The 16,313-nt window shown below is 42.8% G+C and overlaps 1 protein-coding gene across 2 annotated transcripts in view; it reads left to right on the top strand.

The window, feature by feature from the left end:
* Positions 1-1,237: 1,237 nt before the first annotated feature.
* The window catches only part of PTPN9 (protein tyrosine phosphatase non-receptor type 9), an 81,878-nt gene continuing 66,802 nt past the window's right edge, over positions 1,238-16,313 (top strand). For both annotated transcript variants that reach the window (XM_024128944.2, XM_024128943.3), the window contains exon 1: positions 1,238-1,899. In XM_024128944.2, the coding sequence (XP_023984712.1) occupies positions 1,837-1,899 (63 nt within the window). In that variant the 5' untranslated portion in view covers positions 1,238-1,836. The remainder of the gene's footprint in view (positions 1,900-16,313) is intronic.

Below are 16,313 nucleotides of genomic sequence, written 5' to 3'. Positions count from 1 at the left end.
ATAACATAGTTCAGGGACCATTCCATTCCTTACATGTGGAAGAGACCACTGTCTTGTTCATCGTTGTAAACTTAGTGCAGAGCCCAGTGCCTAGCATATAAACATACTTGCTAAATAGTCTTCCAGAGGAGCATCTGGTTACAGTACTGAAACTGTAACTCTTGTATGGGGGGTAATGAACTCAACCTAGAGTCAGCCTTATTGGTTCAAAGGATAAAGTAACCCACCTGAGATAGAAACAGTACCAACCACCAGGGGTTTCTTCTCTAACCAAGTGCAGCCTGAAGTTTCTATTGCAATGATGCAGAAATGAGGTGAGGTCAGAGGTTGCTTTTAAAGTCCTAGAAGGAGCATCAGAACTCAGGACATCTTCCTCAATTGTCTGAAGACCTCTCCTGCGGGCCTAGCTCTGTGCGCTCTCCAGGCTTCAGCCTTTGGCACTAGCTGTGACACTCACTTGTTAGTTGGGTCCCTTTTAGAGTATTTATTTTTGGTCTGGAATAATGCAAAAACATGCCAGACCCAGCCCTGCCTTCCCAGTGCCCCCTCTACTCCCAAACTGACTCCCAAGACCATACTCCGTAAGACCCCCAAGCTCTTTGCCGCGCTCGCCTTAGTGAAAATCAAAGTCTTGCAAATGCTGCATGATTCCTGAAAGAGGTTCGAAATCTGATGCTGTTTTTCTGAGAGACTAAAATTAGCCATAGGTGATGGATTACAGGATACCGCGGGCAAGGAGAGAGCGAGCTAGGGCCGCGAACAGCTAGCTGACAGGGTCTGCTCCTTCCACCTGCGCATCCTGGACTTAGTAAGCAACCTTTTCAGGGTCTTTCAGTCAGGAAGTGACGTGGAAATAGATGAGGATTGAGGGTTCCTCACAAGTAAGTGGTAGTAGCAAGTAACCCCAGGCCAGGTGCCCGTGGGCAGCTAGTTTTCAAACATATGCATTTTTTTCCTCCTCTACGGAGCTTAACCTCTTGAAACTCTTTCTTCCTTTTTTTCGCTCCCCGCTCCTCCAATCGCCGAAGCCCCTCCCCCGCCCTGGTTCCTCTGGGTCTCCCCTCCCCCCGCCGGCCTCCCCCGCCCCCTCCTCTTGGCGTCCCCCTCCTCTAGCTCCGCTGCCCCCGCTCACGGGCTCCTCTCTGTCTCCCCCTCCCGGACGGCGTTCGCGCTCTGCCGGGCCCTCCTCGTCGCCTGTTTGTGAATGAGACGCTCAGTTTCTCAATGGAGCCGCGGGGGGCTCGGGCGGACGCAGTGCGGCCGCAGCTCTGGCCTTAAGCCGGGAGGGGGGCGCGTTTCCCTCGCTCCCTCCCTCCCGTCACCGCGGCTTTTGAGGAACGGGGCTGAGAGGCTGCAGCGCAGGTCGCAGGGTCCCGCATCCCCGAGGACTCCTGCAGGAGCCGGAGCGCCACCGAGGAAGCTGGACGCCGAGGAGGCCGGCGGCCTTCCGAAAATTTCCCCCGCGGCCCTTCGTTCTGGGCTTAGAAAGTTCTCGATTTCACGTTTCCTTTTTTTAATCCCGATTAGCTCCTCGCCTGCACTATTTTTTTTTTTCCGGGAGAGGTGGGGGAGTGTGAGGAACGGAACGAAGAAAATAAAAAAGGATTTCCGCCCAGAAGAGAGCGACAGTTCTGAGAGCTTTTTCTTAAGGAAACAGAAGCGGCGTTTGCGGCCGCTGCGGGCGCCGGGCCCCGCCGGCCTAGCTATGCGCGAGCCGGCTCCGGGCTGCTGAGGCGCGGGCACGCGGAAGCGGAGGCCCACCGCACCGGGCTCCCCGCGCTCCCAGGCGACTTCTGTCCGCCGGGCGGGAGCGGCGGCGGCGACGGCGGTGGCGGGATGGAGCCCACGACCGCGCCCCAGCCCGACATGGCGCCGGAGCTGACCCCGGAGGAGGAGCAGGTAAGCGGGGCTGCGGCCACGGCGGTGGGTGTGTCCGGACACCTCAGGCCTAGCCCGGCTGTGCTCTTCGCGGCCGGGGGTCCGCGGTGGCCTCCGACCCCTCGCCCCCGGCGGCCGCGCCCCAGGCCGTCATCCCCCGAAGCCGGGGGGCGCTGCTGGTCGCTGCTCTCGCTCCTGGCCTCTTCTGTCTGCTGCTTACCGGTCGCATATTGCCCCCTCCCCCTATTCCGGTGATGATTAAAGTTTCTCGAATTGGGGGCCTCCCTTTACCTCTGCCAACATCTCCCCGCCCCCGACGTTTGCAGAACACCTACCTTGCCTCCGGCCCTGCCATCCCTGTACGTGTTTTGCTTCATTCCGTGAGGGTTTGTGGTTTTTTAAGGGCAGGAAAAGCCGCACTCTGGGGGCCGGATTCCAGCGGGGACTGTCTCCCCTCCCCAGGACAGTGATAGGCACTGGGTCCATAGATGCCCTAGATTTTCAGACGGGCCCCTCGGGCTTCTTAGAGGGCTGTGGCCTACTTGGACAGATTCTGGAAGATCCAGGCCTTCTCAGGCTCCCGAAGTCCCTAGCCTTGACCGCCCTATTTAGCTCTCTGCCGCTGGGCGCATCCCCTCACCCCCACTTCCCTCCCCGCATCTCATCTCACTGAAGCCTACATTGAGCTCTATTGTCCCTTAAAGCTTAAGACTTTCAGTTCCCAGAAGGAAGGTTTGTCGTGTCATTTGGGGGGGCTTGGGTAAGGGAAGAGCTCAGGGCCTTTATAACTTTACCTCGCCTACATTCCTGTTGGGGAGACATGGGCCACTCCTTCTGAGGATGGTAGGAAAGCCTTGTTAGCTGAGATTGGAACCCTAAAGTCTTTTCGCTGTGTCTTCCTTGGCACTGCCCACACCCATGCTCAAATAAATATGGTCTGATTTGTTTAAAAACAAAACAAACAAACAAAAAACCCCTAAAATAAGAAAAAGGTGAACTATGCTGGTAACCCATTTCAAGCTTGCCAGCCCTTGCTCCCAAGGACCACATTTGGTAGTACAGTCTCTAGTGTGGAGACAGTCTGGTTTTACAAACTAATATTGGTTAATGGGCTTAAGACCTGATTTCTAAAAGGCCCTTGACTTTTCTCCTCATTTGTGGAGATGACATTTTTCATATTTGGCTTCAGACCACAGTCTTTTCTTTTGACGCCTAGGGATAAAATCAGCATGGGGGAAAAAAAAATCTGCTCTGTATAAGCACTAGTAATATCCTGGTAACTGAAATTAATGTTAATAAAATGTTAGTCAGGGCCTAGTGCAAGCAGGTGGCCAAGGAGGCCACCTTGCCAAAATTAGGGAAATACTATCAGTACTTCAGCACTAAGGTGTGATGGTGTTCGGTTGATTTTAAAGGGGCAAAACTCTTTCACTTCTTTTCCTAGGGCTAGTCAGATTTGAAGTTTTTATGTTTCTAAGACTTGAGGGCATCAGTATTCCACTATGAAAATGCCATTTGGGTGTGAATTAAAAAATTAAAACTGAGAAAAGTAAATATTAAAGTATTCATAGTATTGATAAAGTATTAGCTTTACTCTGTATATGTATATGTGTATACATATATACAACTGTGTTTAGTAAAAATCTTTTACATCGAATGAATGTGATGGGAATTAACAAGGACTGGATGGAAATAGTAAAATATATGTATATTAAGATCAAGAAGTTATGTGGGTTTTTTTTAACCATACGTTTTCCTACAAAATACCAAGTTTTAGGCACTTCAAAATGTTGAAACACAAACATAAAAGCATAATTCCAATTGTGGTAATGCCTGATAAAATTTCATATTTTAGTTTAATATCACATGAGAGTACTCTTAACAGTTAAGATTTCTTTAAAATATCTAAATTAAACAGCAGCAAATGCATGTCAGTCTTATCAAAGTAGTTGTCATGGGAAATGACATATTCATTCCATAATGCTGCCTCATTGTTCAAACCAGTTTTAGAACTCATTTGGAGTTGATTTCAAAGCTTGTGGCAGAATCTTTGAAATATCACTGAAATATCTTCAGTGTTGGAAAAATCTTGTGCATTTGAGAGTCAGTTTGATTTTTGGAAATAGAAAAAATAGAAAAAAATAGAAAAAAATCTTTTGGAATCCTATTTCATGGGTAAAGTAGGGTATCAAACTGGATAACACAGTTTCAGACCCTTTGTGGGGTGTGTAAACTGCTTTAAAGATGTTTCTGGAGCAGATCCCTCTCAAATGGTACCTCTTTCTATACAGTCATGCAAATCATAAACCCAGAAGTTTTCTTGGATACTTTTTTCTCCCTCAGCCCCTGTGTATTATACATCATCAGGTTTTCCTGAATATCTCCTGAATTCTTGGACTTCTTCCACCACCACCACCATTATCATCATCCTAGTCCAAGCTACTGTCATATCCTGACAGAATTTTTGTTTCCTACTTGATCCATCTGCATTCCTTAGCTCTTATTCGAGAAACCAAAGGCAAACTGCAAATCTGATTGCATCTTCCCTTTAGCCTACCTGCCACCAAAATAAGCATTCATAAAACCCTCAGTGGCTTTTCATCGCTCTTGGGATTGACAGCTCTTGAATGATTGTTACAGCTCTTGAATATGGTCTACAATGCCACAGCCCTTGTGCGGTTTAGATCCCTAGCTAATTCTCACACTTCATCTTTGCTCCAGGCACACTGGCCTTTTGGTCCTGCATTCTTGCCTGTTTCCTTCTGTTACAGGGTCTTTGCACAAGTTGCTTTCCTCTGTCTGGAAATACCCTCCACTGGTAACTCCCTCTTCATCCTTCAGCTCTCAGCTTTCACTTCCTCGGGAAGGCGTTCCTTGATCTCCCCAGTTAGGTTAGATCTGCTGCTGGCTCTCAGAGTACCATGTACTGTCCTTTATATCACTTACCACAGGTTTACACTATTTGTATGACTGTATGACTGGAAACTGTGAGGTTTGGAACTGTGTCTGCATTTGCTCACCATCGTATACACATTGCCAATCATAATGACTGGCACTCAATGGACGTTCAGGAAATACTTGTGGGATGAAGAGTAGATCTGTATGTGATTTGTACATAGACAGTGTCGTCTCCTTTCAGAGTGGCTTATAAAAATAAGGACGGGGGCTTCCCTGGTGGTGCAGTGGTTAAGAATCCGCCTGCCAATGCAGGGGACACAGGTTTGAGCCCTGGTCCAGGAAGATCCCACATGCTGCGGAGCAACTAAGCCCGTGTGCTTAGTCTACTGAGTCTGCACTCTAGAGCCCATGAGCCTGTGTGCTACAACTACTGAAGCCCGCGCGCCTAGAGCCTGTGCTCCACAAGAGAAGCCACTGCAATGAGAAACCCGCGCAACAAAGACTAGCCCCCACTTGCCGCAACTAGAGAAAGCCTGCGTGCAGCAATGAAGACCCAATGCAGCCAAAAATAAATAAATAAAATAATTAATTTAAAAAATAAGGATGTTGTTTATTTTTATATATGTTTTGAAGGTCATCATTATTACTTCATGGTTTCATTTCCTATCTAGGCATGTGCTGAACTGATATTATACCAAGTCCTTTGTAACTTGTGATGTTTTTTGCCTTTACTTTTTCAGATCTCAATATTATAAAGCCTACAGTTGAGTTACAAGAAAAAAGTATGCTTTGCCTTTAAGAAGTTTACATGAATAACAGCAGAGTAATAATAGTAATTGTTTCCTGTGCTCCTGCTTTGAGTCAGGCTCTGTGCTGGGCATTTCACATATAGTTAATCCTCATAAGATTGGAATAATTATCTCATTTTGCAAACGAGAAACCTCAGACTGAGAGGAGGAAATTGCCCAAGTTCACATAGCTAGCAAGTGATGGAGCCAAGATTTCCACCCAGCTCTAGGTTATTCTGCCTCCACTGCAAATGTTCCCTCTATTACACTAACTACCTTACATCTCATGGAGCAATTAACCAGTTTAATAAGATGCCTACGTGGGTGTATGATAGCTAATTTTGTGGGTTTTGGTATTGATATGTGTTTGATTTTGATGATGCTTTTTAAAAAAATAAATTTATTTATGGCTGTGTTGGGTCTTCCTTGCTGCGCGCGGCTTTCTCTAGTTGCGGCGAGCAGGGGCTGCTCTTCGTTGCAGTGCGCGGGTTTCTCGTTGCAGTGGCTTCTCTCATTGCAGAGCATGGGCTCTAGGCGCGCGGGCTTGAGTAGTTGTGGCTCGTGGGCTCTAGAGCGCAGGCTCAGTAGTTGTGGCACACGCGCTTAGTTGCTCCGTGGCATGTGGGATCTTCCCAGACCCGGGCTCGAACCTGTGTCCCCTGCATTGGCAGGCAGATTCTTAACCACTGCGCAACCAGGGAAGCCCTGATGATGCTTCTTAAAATATAATTTAAAAAATGCAGGCAGGAAAAAATTTGGAAAACCTTTACTCAGACCTGTTTATTGCTAGCAGAAACATATTGTACAGCCTGTGCAAGAAATTATGATGGAAATTACTCTTGGAAAAAATTTGTTCCTTAAGATAGAGTTGGCAATTCTCTGTTTTGAGGTGTGGTCACAATAAAAATTTATTTTTTCAAATGTGTCCTTTTTCTTTTGTATAAGAGAAATAACTATTCTTAGAGCCAAATATGAAGTATATTATTTCTCCAAACTGTAAAAACCAAGGTGTTTTTGTGTCAGGAATACATTCTTTTTTTGATATTTTTATGTGTGAATATAAAAGCCTTTCTTAATAGGTTGGCAAAATTGTAAATTTGCCAGTGTGAAGGGTAATTTCTACATTTCAGTACTAATCTTCATTCTTATTATATTATTGTCTTAATTTTATTTTTCCAAAGCATATACTCACATTTGTAACTTGACCTGAAGTTGGTAATTTTATGAAATTTGCTAAATTATAATTAACTTGACCACCAGGGATAGTTAAGGGTGTCTTATTCATCTGTTTTATGTCCATGTTATCTACAGAAAGTGGGCACCTTGGGTTACGTCTATTTGGGGTAAGTTGTGAGGAGAACACCATCTTTGCAATAAACCATAACAGAAAGACTTTTAGCTAGGATTATAAGGCTATTTGATGGAATATCTAAGGAATTATAGCCTTTTAGGGTCTTTTGGGTTTTCATGGATTTCCCAGTAATGACCGATAGGACAGAATAGTAGAGTAGTTTTCTAAAGTAGTTATGCTTTTATTCATATCTTCATTTTAGATGGATATGTAATATCCATACGATGGATATGTAATATCCATAGTAATATTACATATTACATATGTAATATTACATATTACATATGTAGTATTACATATTACAATGTAATATCTTACATAGTGTTACTATCACATTAAAAATAATTCATGAGTTTTTAAAAGTTGTTGCAACAAATAATCTACTAGTATTGATTTTCAAAGCCTCCAAAGAAAATTTTTATTTTAGAGTTCATGTTGTGTAGAGCTTATAGCATTGTTGTAAAGATTAATAAGCTAGTGCATATAGATAGTAATGCATTACATAGTAAGCACTCAGTTAAGTTAGCCATTATCATGATATTCTCTGTCTTTGAATAGTGAAAGATTTTAGAGCCAGGTTAGCTTAAACCAATCCCAAGGGGGGAAAATATTCATTCATGCTAGGGACCATCGCTTAGCATGGATTTTTATGAATGCCAGAAAATAGTTATCTTGCAACTTCATAGTATAGTTTTCAAAAACCTATTCTAATTCTGTGCTGTTGTTTGTGTTCTTATAACGGGATTTTCTAAAGTTAAAAATTTAACTGCCTTGCAGTGGATTTCAGAGATTTTTGGAATTTTTCCCAAGGGCAGGGGTTTTGTCCTGGTTCTTGTGGCCAAGAACTTCCCTTTTCCCACAGCCTCACATGTCCTATGCTAAATGTCATCTCTCCCCCTGGAAGTAACCATACGTCAAGGACCAAGTGATTCATAATGTTGAGACCTTCCACAGAGGGGAAGGAGAGGAGAGATAGATGAAGAAGACTCATTCTTTTCATTATTGCCAGTAACTAAAGATATTGTAATTAGCAATTAGGTGAAATCTCATTTGGATGTGAGAATTTTATTCTCTTAAAACTTCTGAGCGTATCAAGGGTCTTGGGCTTTAGGTGTGAATGTTAAAGAGACCTGGAGGTTTTCTCCAAGGAACCTGACCTCTAATACTTACTTAATACTTAAGTAAGTAAGTAAGTAAGTAAGTATTACTTACTTAAGTAAGACAGACACTCTAACAAGGAGCTGAACTGTTTTACAGAGGTAAAAGTTAAAACACATTGTAGATCAGTACATATGAGTCTCATTTTATGACTTGTATACTTTTTTTGTGTTGGAAAAGACTTAGTAATGTTGGAATACTCCAACTTTGATTTCTACATATTAAGACCCATTTTATAGTAGAATGCCTGGTCCACTGCAGTGTCAAGATTAGATGTCATAACCCCTAACTCTGGTTATTTGTTCAGATACTTGGAAGTTCAGTGCAATTACAGGCATTTCACACCAGTTTTATCATTCTACCTTGATGTCTCAGACAACTAGGGGTACTTTCTTTTTCCAAATCAATCACTATCCTCCCCCACCACCCCACCGTATGCCTCCACACAAGAAATCCTTGGTTGGCCTTTCTGGACACTGGAATAGTCACTGTTTTTTTTTTTTTTTATGATATTAAAAAAAAATTTTTTTTTAGTTTATTTTTCGCCGCGTCGGGTCTTTATTGCTGTGCATGGGCTTTCTCTAGTTGCAGCGAGCGGGGGCTACTCTTCGTTGCGGTGTGTGGGCTTCTCATTACGGTGGCTTCTCTAGTTGCAGAGCACGGGCTCTAGGCACGCGGGCTTCAGTAGTTGCAGCAGGCAGGCTCAGTAGTTGTGGCTTGTGGGCTCTGGAGCGCAGGCTCAGTAGCTGTGGTGAACAGGCCTAGTTGCTCCACAGCATGTGGGATCTTCCCGGACCAGGGATCGAATCCACGTCCCCTGCATTGTCAGGTAGATTCTTTACCACTGCGCCACCAGGGAAGTCCCCTAATCACTGTTTTCTATTCCTCTTCCTCTGGAGTAAGGGCAGATATTCCTAGAACAGGTAGTTTAGCCTGCACTGTTTAGTGCTGAAGGGCCTGTACTTACTGGAATGAGCACTTTCATATATGATTTTGAAAAGGCTCATTAGAACCTAACTGAGATGGCCTGGGGATGTGGTCTGGGAGTGGGAGGCTGGGAAGCTTCAGAGCGCATGGGAAGAGTTGTTTGTTTATTAAGGATTGGTTATCTCTTAGGTCCAGACTATAAAATGATGAAACCAAAACGGTAGATTAGAGGTGACTTTTTCTTTAATTTCTGCTTCTGAGGAAAGTATTCCATTTTTTCTCTGGGAAAGACAGTTTCTGTTATATGTACTGGTTTCCTCTGGAATACCAAATCCATTCAAAACACACACGCGCACTTCTTGTCTTTTTATCCAGCATGGGTGGCACAGATCTGACTAGCCTAATAGAAATATTATGAAACCAGAATTTATTCTCAGAATTGATGGGTAGATTCTAAAGAGAGCCATCCATGACTTTAGTACTGAAGTGTGTGGGGACATTAATCCATTAATTACTTTTTCATTGCTTGAACAACTGGCAAATCTTTACCTTTGCATTTGTTTTTCTATACCTCATTATTACACGATAGACATCATTATTAAAATCAGTCTTTTTTAAAATAGGTTTTTTATATTCTCTATAATGACCATATATTTCTTTTATAATTAAAATGAATGACTTTTTGTGGAAAGTGCTGCATGCTCTATACAGGTTTAGTATTATACTATTAACTGGTGAGATCACAGTATTTAGTGCAAATCTGGCCTTTTTCTAAACAGAGCTATTTACAAGTGAAATCTGGGCCTCTGGGGAGATGATGGCAATAAGTCTTAGGTAAACTTCAGGAATTCCCGGCTTGCTTTGTGGCTCCAGGCATTTTAATTAATATTTTTGAGTCTGTTTTGTGTTCTTTCCTTAAGGAGCTTTTAGGAGACCTGCTGAATTAAGTAAAATCTCTTATGGGTACAAAATGCTCAGTAGATATCTGCGATAATAGTATTCTTGCCCTCTATGCTATAGGAGACAATATTTTTCAGATAAGAATAGGAGGAAAAATTAAGAATCCTACTTTGTAGCAGTGAAATAGATTTCTAGGTAGTCTAAGACTTCTGACAGTTGCCATGCATGGATACTGTATCTAGAAGGTGGTAGTGAGGCTACCTGTGCTCATTTTTTTGTTTGTTTGTTTTTAATTTATTTTATTTATTTATTTTTGTCTGTGTTGGGTCCTCGTGGTACACGGGCTTCTCATTGCAGTGGCTTCTCTTGTTGCGGAGCACGGGCTCTAGGCGCGTGGCTTCAGTAGTTGTGGCATGCAGGCTCAGTGGTTGTGGCTAGTGGACTCTGGAGCACAGGCTCAGTAGTTGTGGTGCACCGGGTTAGTTGCTCCGTGGCATGTGGGATCTTCCCGGACTACAGCTCGAACCCGTGTCCCCTGCATTGGCAGGCGGATTTTTAACCCCTGGGCCACCAGGGAAGTCCCTACCTGTGCTCATTTTATGCTGTTAACACTTAATGAACTATCCATTGGTTCATTTGTTTATTCTTCTAGGTTATAGATTTCTTCTTTAGGTGCACTGATTATCATCTTTTTTTTTTCAGATAAAACTTCAAATGGTCATCTGATGATCTAAAAATGACTCATATTTAGAGTGCAAAGAGTGACAGTTTATATCCTCTTCCATATCTTATTTGAACAGCCTTTGTAAAAAAAATTCTCATTCCACTGTTTGTCTCAGTGGTTCTCAACCAGAGTGATTTTAAAACACACCCCCACCCAACATTTGTCAATGACTAGAGATACATTTGATTGTCACAGTTGGGGGGGTGCTACTGGGATCTAGTGGGTAGAGGCCAGTAATGCTGCCAAACATCTTATAATGGTGGGCATACAGCCTACCACAACCAAAAGTTAACTGGCCCAAAATGTCAATAGTGCCAAGATTGAAAAACCCTAGTTTATAACTGAAGAATTTTGTAGTTCTTAGGGACAGAGTTACAAATTCTTACTTTTTAATTCAAGGTAAGTCTTTGGTTCACACATTAACTATTCAAATTCTGTGTCCCCAAATACTGGTTTCTGCAATTGACTTCACATACTGAAAAACTCCAGTCTAAAACATAATTATTTTGCAGCATAACCATCACAGAAGATAAAATGAGACATTTCCACAGCCTTTGCAGGGGTTTTCAGAGATGGGGAGATTTTGTATGACAAGCAGAACACTACTGAGTCCTGCCATGGAATGATGATAATGGGAATTGTAATTTTTGCTTTCCCTTCCAGATATTTCTGTGTTGCTACCAAGTGTCTCTGTTCCTCCAGTGAGTGAGGTGATTATTATGTATCAGTCTCTTTTCCTTTTCATGTTAAAGCCTACTAAGAGGAAGGTTTAACATATCATAAACAGAAATACAGTGTGTTCATTCAGCAGTCATTTATTGTCTGTTGCTGTGTGCTAGGTTCTTGTTCAGCATGGATTGAGGGCTTTCTGTCCTTAAGGAATTGCCCTCCAGTTCTCTGTAGGCAGTTCTTGAATTGTGGGGTACCCACCAAGGAGGAGGACCTCTTATCTACAGTGAGGGCAGGGACTCAATGTTATACATCCTTAGTGTACATTGTGAGAGTTCAAAATATGTTTGCTGAAGAATGAGTGAAACTGTATACATTGAAATTATTTATTCCTCACACACCCATGAAGTATTATTTTGTTTAGGATGATTATCTTCCTGACATAGGAATGATGTTCAGAGAGGCTTTCAGTAATCCACCGAGGAGGCAACACTGGAACTCAGACTCTTCTGATTAAATGTAGTGCTCTCTCTAGTAAACTTCATCTCTCTTAACCACGTGTTTCTATGTATGACACACCTATATACATATACACCAGAAACGGCTCTTTCTTGGCGTTTGTGGGTTAAAAGTTCCTGGTTTCAGCCATTCACAGGTTTCTCTACAGAGATGTGCCTGAATTGTTCCTAGCTGCTTATTGTACATTTATGAAAAATTAAATGCTTTAATGGGGTCAGTGAACTTGAAGTTTCATATAGGTCTCTGGCTGTACCTCTCAGAATGTTGTAGGTCTACTCTTTGCCTTTATAAAACCAGTCTTTAGTTTCCTATAGGTAGAGTTTAATCTTTCAGATATTATTATCAGCATAATGGGGAAGTATATATGGTATATTTGGCTACTGGTAATTAGGATTAGACTACAGCTTTTTAAATTGTCTTGTCCATGACACCTTCAGTTTGCCCATGTTTTTGTCTGTACTTAAGCTACTACTAGATTTCCCTTCTTAACTCTCGCCAAGTATAAAAGTTGAGGATGAAAATTTTTCCCAAAAAAAGGATTTTTTTCTCCTTTTTACTTTCTATACTTACAAATTTTCTCTTTCTTAGATTTGTAAAGGAAGAAAAAAAGTTACTAAGAGAGAGACGTGAAACCTTGAACATGAACATGAGCAAAAGAAAACAAATTTATTTGGGAATGGCCGTTTGTCTCATTGACTTTAGCTCTTCTGTCCCAGGAAACTCCAGAAGTGAAGAGAAAATGATATTTCCGGCTAGGTCAGGGATATAGCTAGCAAGATTAAAATATAAAGAATTTTCCAGCATACTTTTGTTTTCAAAAATAAATCTTTTTAGATTAGGATTCTAAATGTTTTAGAGAAACCATCTGACATTTCTCATACTGAATGCTGGTACACCATTTTGTTTATAGGAAACACTCAGCATTGTTATGGAATTAAGTTAACAGAAACATTTTAAAAAAATTGAAAACCATCCATCTTTTTTTTTTTTTCCTTTAAGCACCCAAAGCATCATTTTCTTTCGTAGTTGATATCAAGCTAGGGAAATGTTAGCTTTGGAGGTGATTTTGTGAGAAAATTAGAAGCAACTAGAAACTTGTGTTTTGAATGAAATTGCTAAGACCATTTGAACATGGAAACTAGTCAGAACCTCTAATTGTTGTCATGCTGTCCTTACAGTGCTACAAGTAATTGTAAAAGCCCATGTCAAACTTGTGATAATAATAGTGGCTAAGCACTAACTAGGATGGCTATAATTTAAAAAAAAGAGAGAGAGAGAAAGAAAGAAAATAACAAATGTTGGCATTGCTGGTGGGAATGTAAAATGGTACAGCCACAGTGGAAAACAGTCTGATGGTTTCTCACAAGATTAAACATAGAACTACCATATGACGCAGCAATTTCGTTTGTAGGTATATATGCAAAAGAATTAAAAGCAGGGAATTCCCTGGCAGTCCAGTCGTTAGGACTCCACATTTCCACTGTAGGGGGCGCAGGTTCGATCCCTGGTGGGGGACCTAAGATCCTGCATGCCATGCAGCGAGGCCAAAAACAAACAAAAACAAAGTTACAAAAGAATTAAAAGCAGGCACTCAAATAGATACATGTACATGCATGTCATAGCAACCCGAATGTCCAATGATAGATGAATAGCTAAGCAAAATGTAGTATATACATACAATGGAATATTAGTCAGCTTTAGAAAGGAATGAAATTTTGATATATGATACAATATGGATGGGCCTCGAAAACATTATGATTACTGAAGTAAGCCAGACACAGAAGACAAATGTATGAGGTACCTAGATAGCCAAATTCATGGAGACAGAGAGTAGAATACCAGGGGCTGGGAGGAGATGGAAAGGAGGAGTTATTGTTTGATGGGTACACAGTTTTTGTTGAGGGTGATGGAAAAGTTTTGGGTATAGATAGTGGTGATGGTTACCCAACTTTGTGATTGCATTTAATGCCACTGAATTGTATACTTATGAATGGTAAAAATTATAAGTATTTTGTATATTTTACCATAGTAAAAAAATAATGGCTAAGCACTATTCAAAGTGCTTTATGGGTTTTAGTTCATTTAGTGAATAATGCGGCTGGTGAGTCAAAGGAAAGAGAATAGGTGTTTCTTCCACTTCTCCTTTGGCTGCTGATCTTGAGCCTAGAATCTCTTACATAAGTACCATTTATTGGTTACAGGATGTATCTATGTTAATGATTTGTTAGAATGTGAATTGTCATCTGTTTGAACTCCTGAATATTTCACCTGTGAGATCCAGTTGAGGTTTACTCTGTAGGAGAAAAAGGAGTTTTCTGTGTAGGACAAAGCACTGAGTGTTATGATGCAAACAAACCCATATATGTATAGTGTCCTCATCTCCCCCTGCCCCCCCATTCCCAGTATAGTTCTGGGAATGACTTGAAATATTGTTGATCTAGAGCAGTGGTTCTCAATGTGTAGTCTCCAGACCAGCAACATGGGCATGCCCTGGGAGCTTGTTAAAAGTGCACATATTCAAGTGCATCCCAGACCTACTGAATCAGAAACTCTAGAGGTGAGGTCCAACAATATGCATTTTAACAAGTCTCCAAATGCACGTTCAAGTTTGAGAACTAGTAGTCCAGAGAATAACTAGGGTGCTATTGTGCTTGTCGGGAAACCATCTAGAAGTGAGTTTAGACACTTAGGCTCACTTCAGAAAGGGAAGGCCTGGATTTACAAATTGGCTCTGGAACTCTAGGTATTAGAGCTAGTCTGAACTGGATGAAACCTGCAGGAATCATCTGATTCTGTACTAGAACTGTGCTGTTCCAAGGGAGAGGAACAGTAAGGCAAGGTTCTCAAAGACTAGCATTTACCATGATTTCTCTGATCCAAAGAAAGAGCAGAGGGCTTCCCTGGTGGTGCAGTGGTTAAGAATCCACCTGCCAATGCAGGGGACATGGGTGTGAGCCCTGGTCCAGGAAAATCCCACATGCTGTGGAGCAACTAAGCCCGTGCGCCACAACTACTGAGCCTGCACTCTAGAGCCCGCAAGTCACAACTACTGAGCCCACGCACCACAACTACTGAAGCCCGTGCGCCTAGAGCCCGTGCTCTGCAACAAGAGAAGCTGCGTCAATGAGAAGCCCATGTACTGCAATGAAGAGTAGCCCCCGCTCACTGCAACTAGAGAAAGCCTGCACGCAGCAACGCATGGGTGTGAGCCCTGGTCCAGGAAAATCCCACATGCTGTGGAGCAACTAAGCCCGTGCGCCACAACTACTGAGCCTGCACTCTAGAGCCCGCAGGTCACAACTACTGAGCCCACGCACCACAACTACTGAAGCCCGTGCGCCTAGAGCCCGTGCTCTGCAACAAGAGAAGCTGCGTCAATGAGAAGCCCATGTACTGCAATGAAGAGTAGCCCCCGCTCACTGCAACTAGAGAAAGCCTGCACGCAGCAACGAAGACCCAACGCAGCCAAAAATAAATAAAATAAATAAGTAAATAAATAAATAAAAACAAAGAGCAGAGCCCTTATCTACTTGAGAGATAGAAATGGAACCAGGATGTCTGCAAAACAAGGCATTGAGACACTTGATGTCCACTGCAGATGGCATTACCTAGAGAGATGCGTGGCTTTCAAGGGAGTATTGACTGAAAGAAGACACAGGCTGTTCTGACTCAGCCAAGAAAACCTGCCAGCTTTGACAAGGCCAGTCCATGGGAAAGCTCTTGTTACTCCAATGTCAGTTGCCCTTAGAATCTGGACCTAGGAGTTACCAGATTTTACTGTCTGAGTCCTGCCTGGGAGCTGAGCCCAGTTCTGTTCAGAGTTGAAAGTGGGGCACTGCAGTGAGGACAACCAGATTGTAGGCAGCTTTTCCAGGCTTCGTTCTTTGTAGGTTTGCAAATGGCCTCTGAGGTACAGTAAGCTGATCTACTTGTACTATTTTATGAGCATGCATAGGTTTGTCTTTTAGTTTATCTGAGAGGCCTCCTTGGATTTGGAAGTATTGATGCAGTGAGTTTGAGATGGCTGAGGTCTGAAATGACTGACGTTGCCTAATTGCAATCTCCCAGCCAGCTGTATGCCTTTGAGGGAGTAATGAAGCTCTAGGTCATGGTCCCAGTTTCCTGTATGTGTGACACTCAGGATTCGGTCGCCTGAGGCATAAGTTGGGCTTGGCCTCAGGAAGAAAACAGGAGGGCCAGTTAAATTTGGGGTCGATTAGCAACAGCAGGTCTAATCTGCAGGCCAGGGCCAGATTAGCCTCAGGTCTGACGTGCTGAATCCTAAAGTGTTGGACTAGAAGTCTTCAAGTCACTCCTGTCAGATCCATTTGACATTGGCAAAATTGAGCTTGATGTGTGGGGGAGGGAGGGAAAGAGGGAGATGAAGATGGAGGGCAGGAGGTATGGGGCTGGTGTGTTAGTTATTAGGGAACAGAAGCAGGTGAGAGGTAGCTTCATTGTGTGGAGTGGGAGGGAATATAGAACCAGGAAAGAAGGAACT

Source organism: Physeter macrocephalus, chromosome 11 (assembly GCF_002837175.3).
Source record: "Physeter macrocephalus isolate SW-GA chromosome 11, ASM283717v5, whole genome shotgun sequence".
In the NCBI taxonomy this organism is placed as follows: domain Eukaryota; kingdom Metazoa; phylum Chordata; class Mammalia; order Artiodactyla; family Physeteridae; genus Physeter; species Physeter macrocephalus.
The sequence above is the reverse complement of the archived record's forward strand: the minus strand, read 5'-3'. Positions and strand labels throughout refer to the sequence as shown.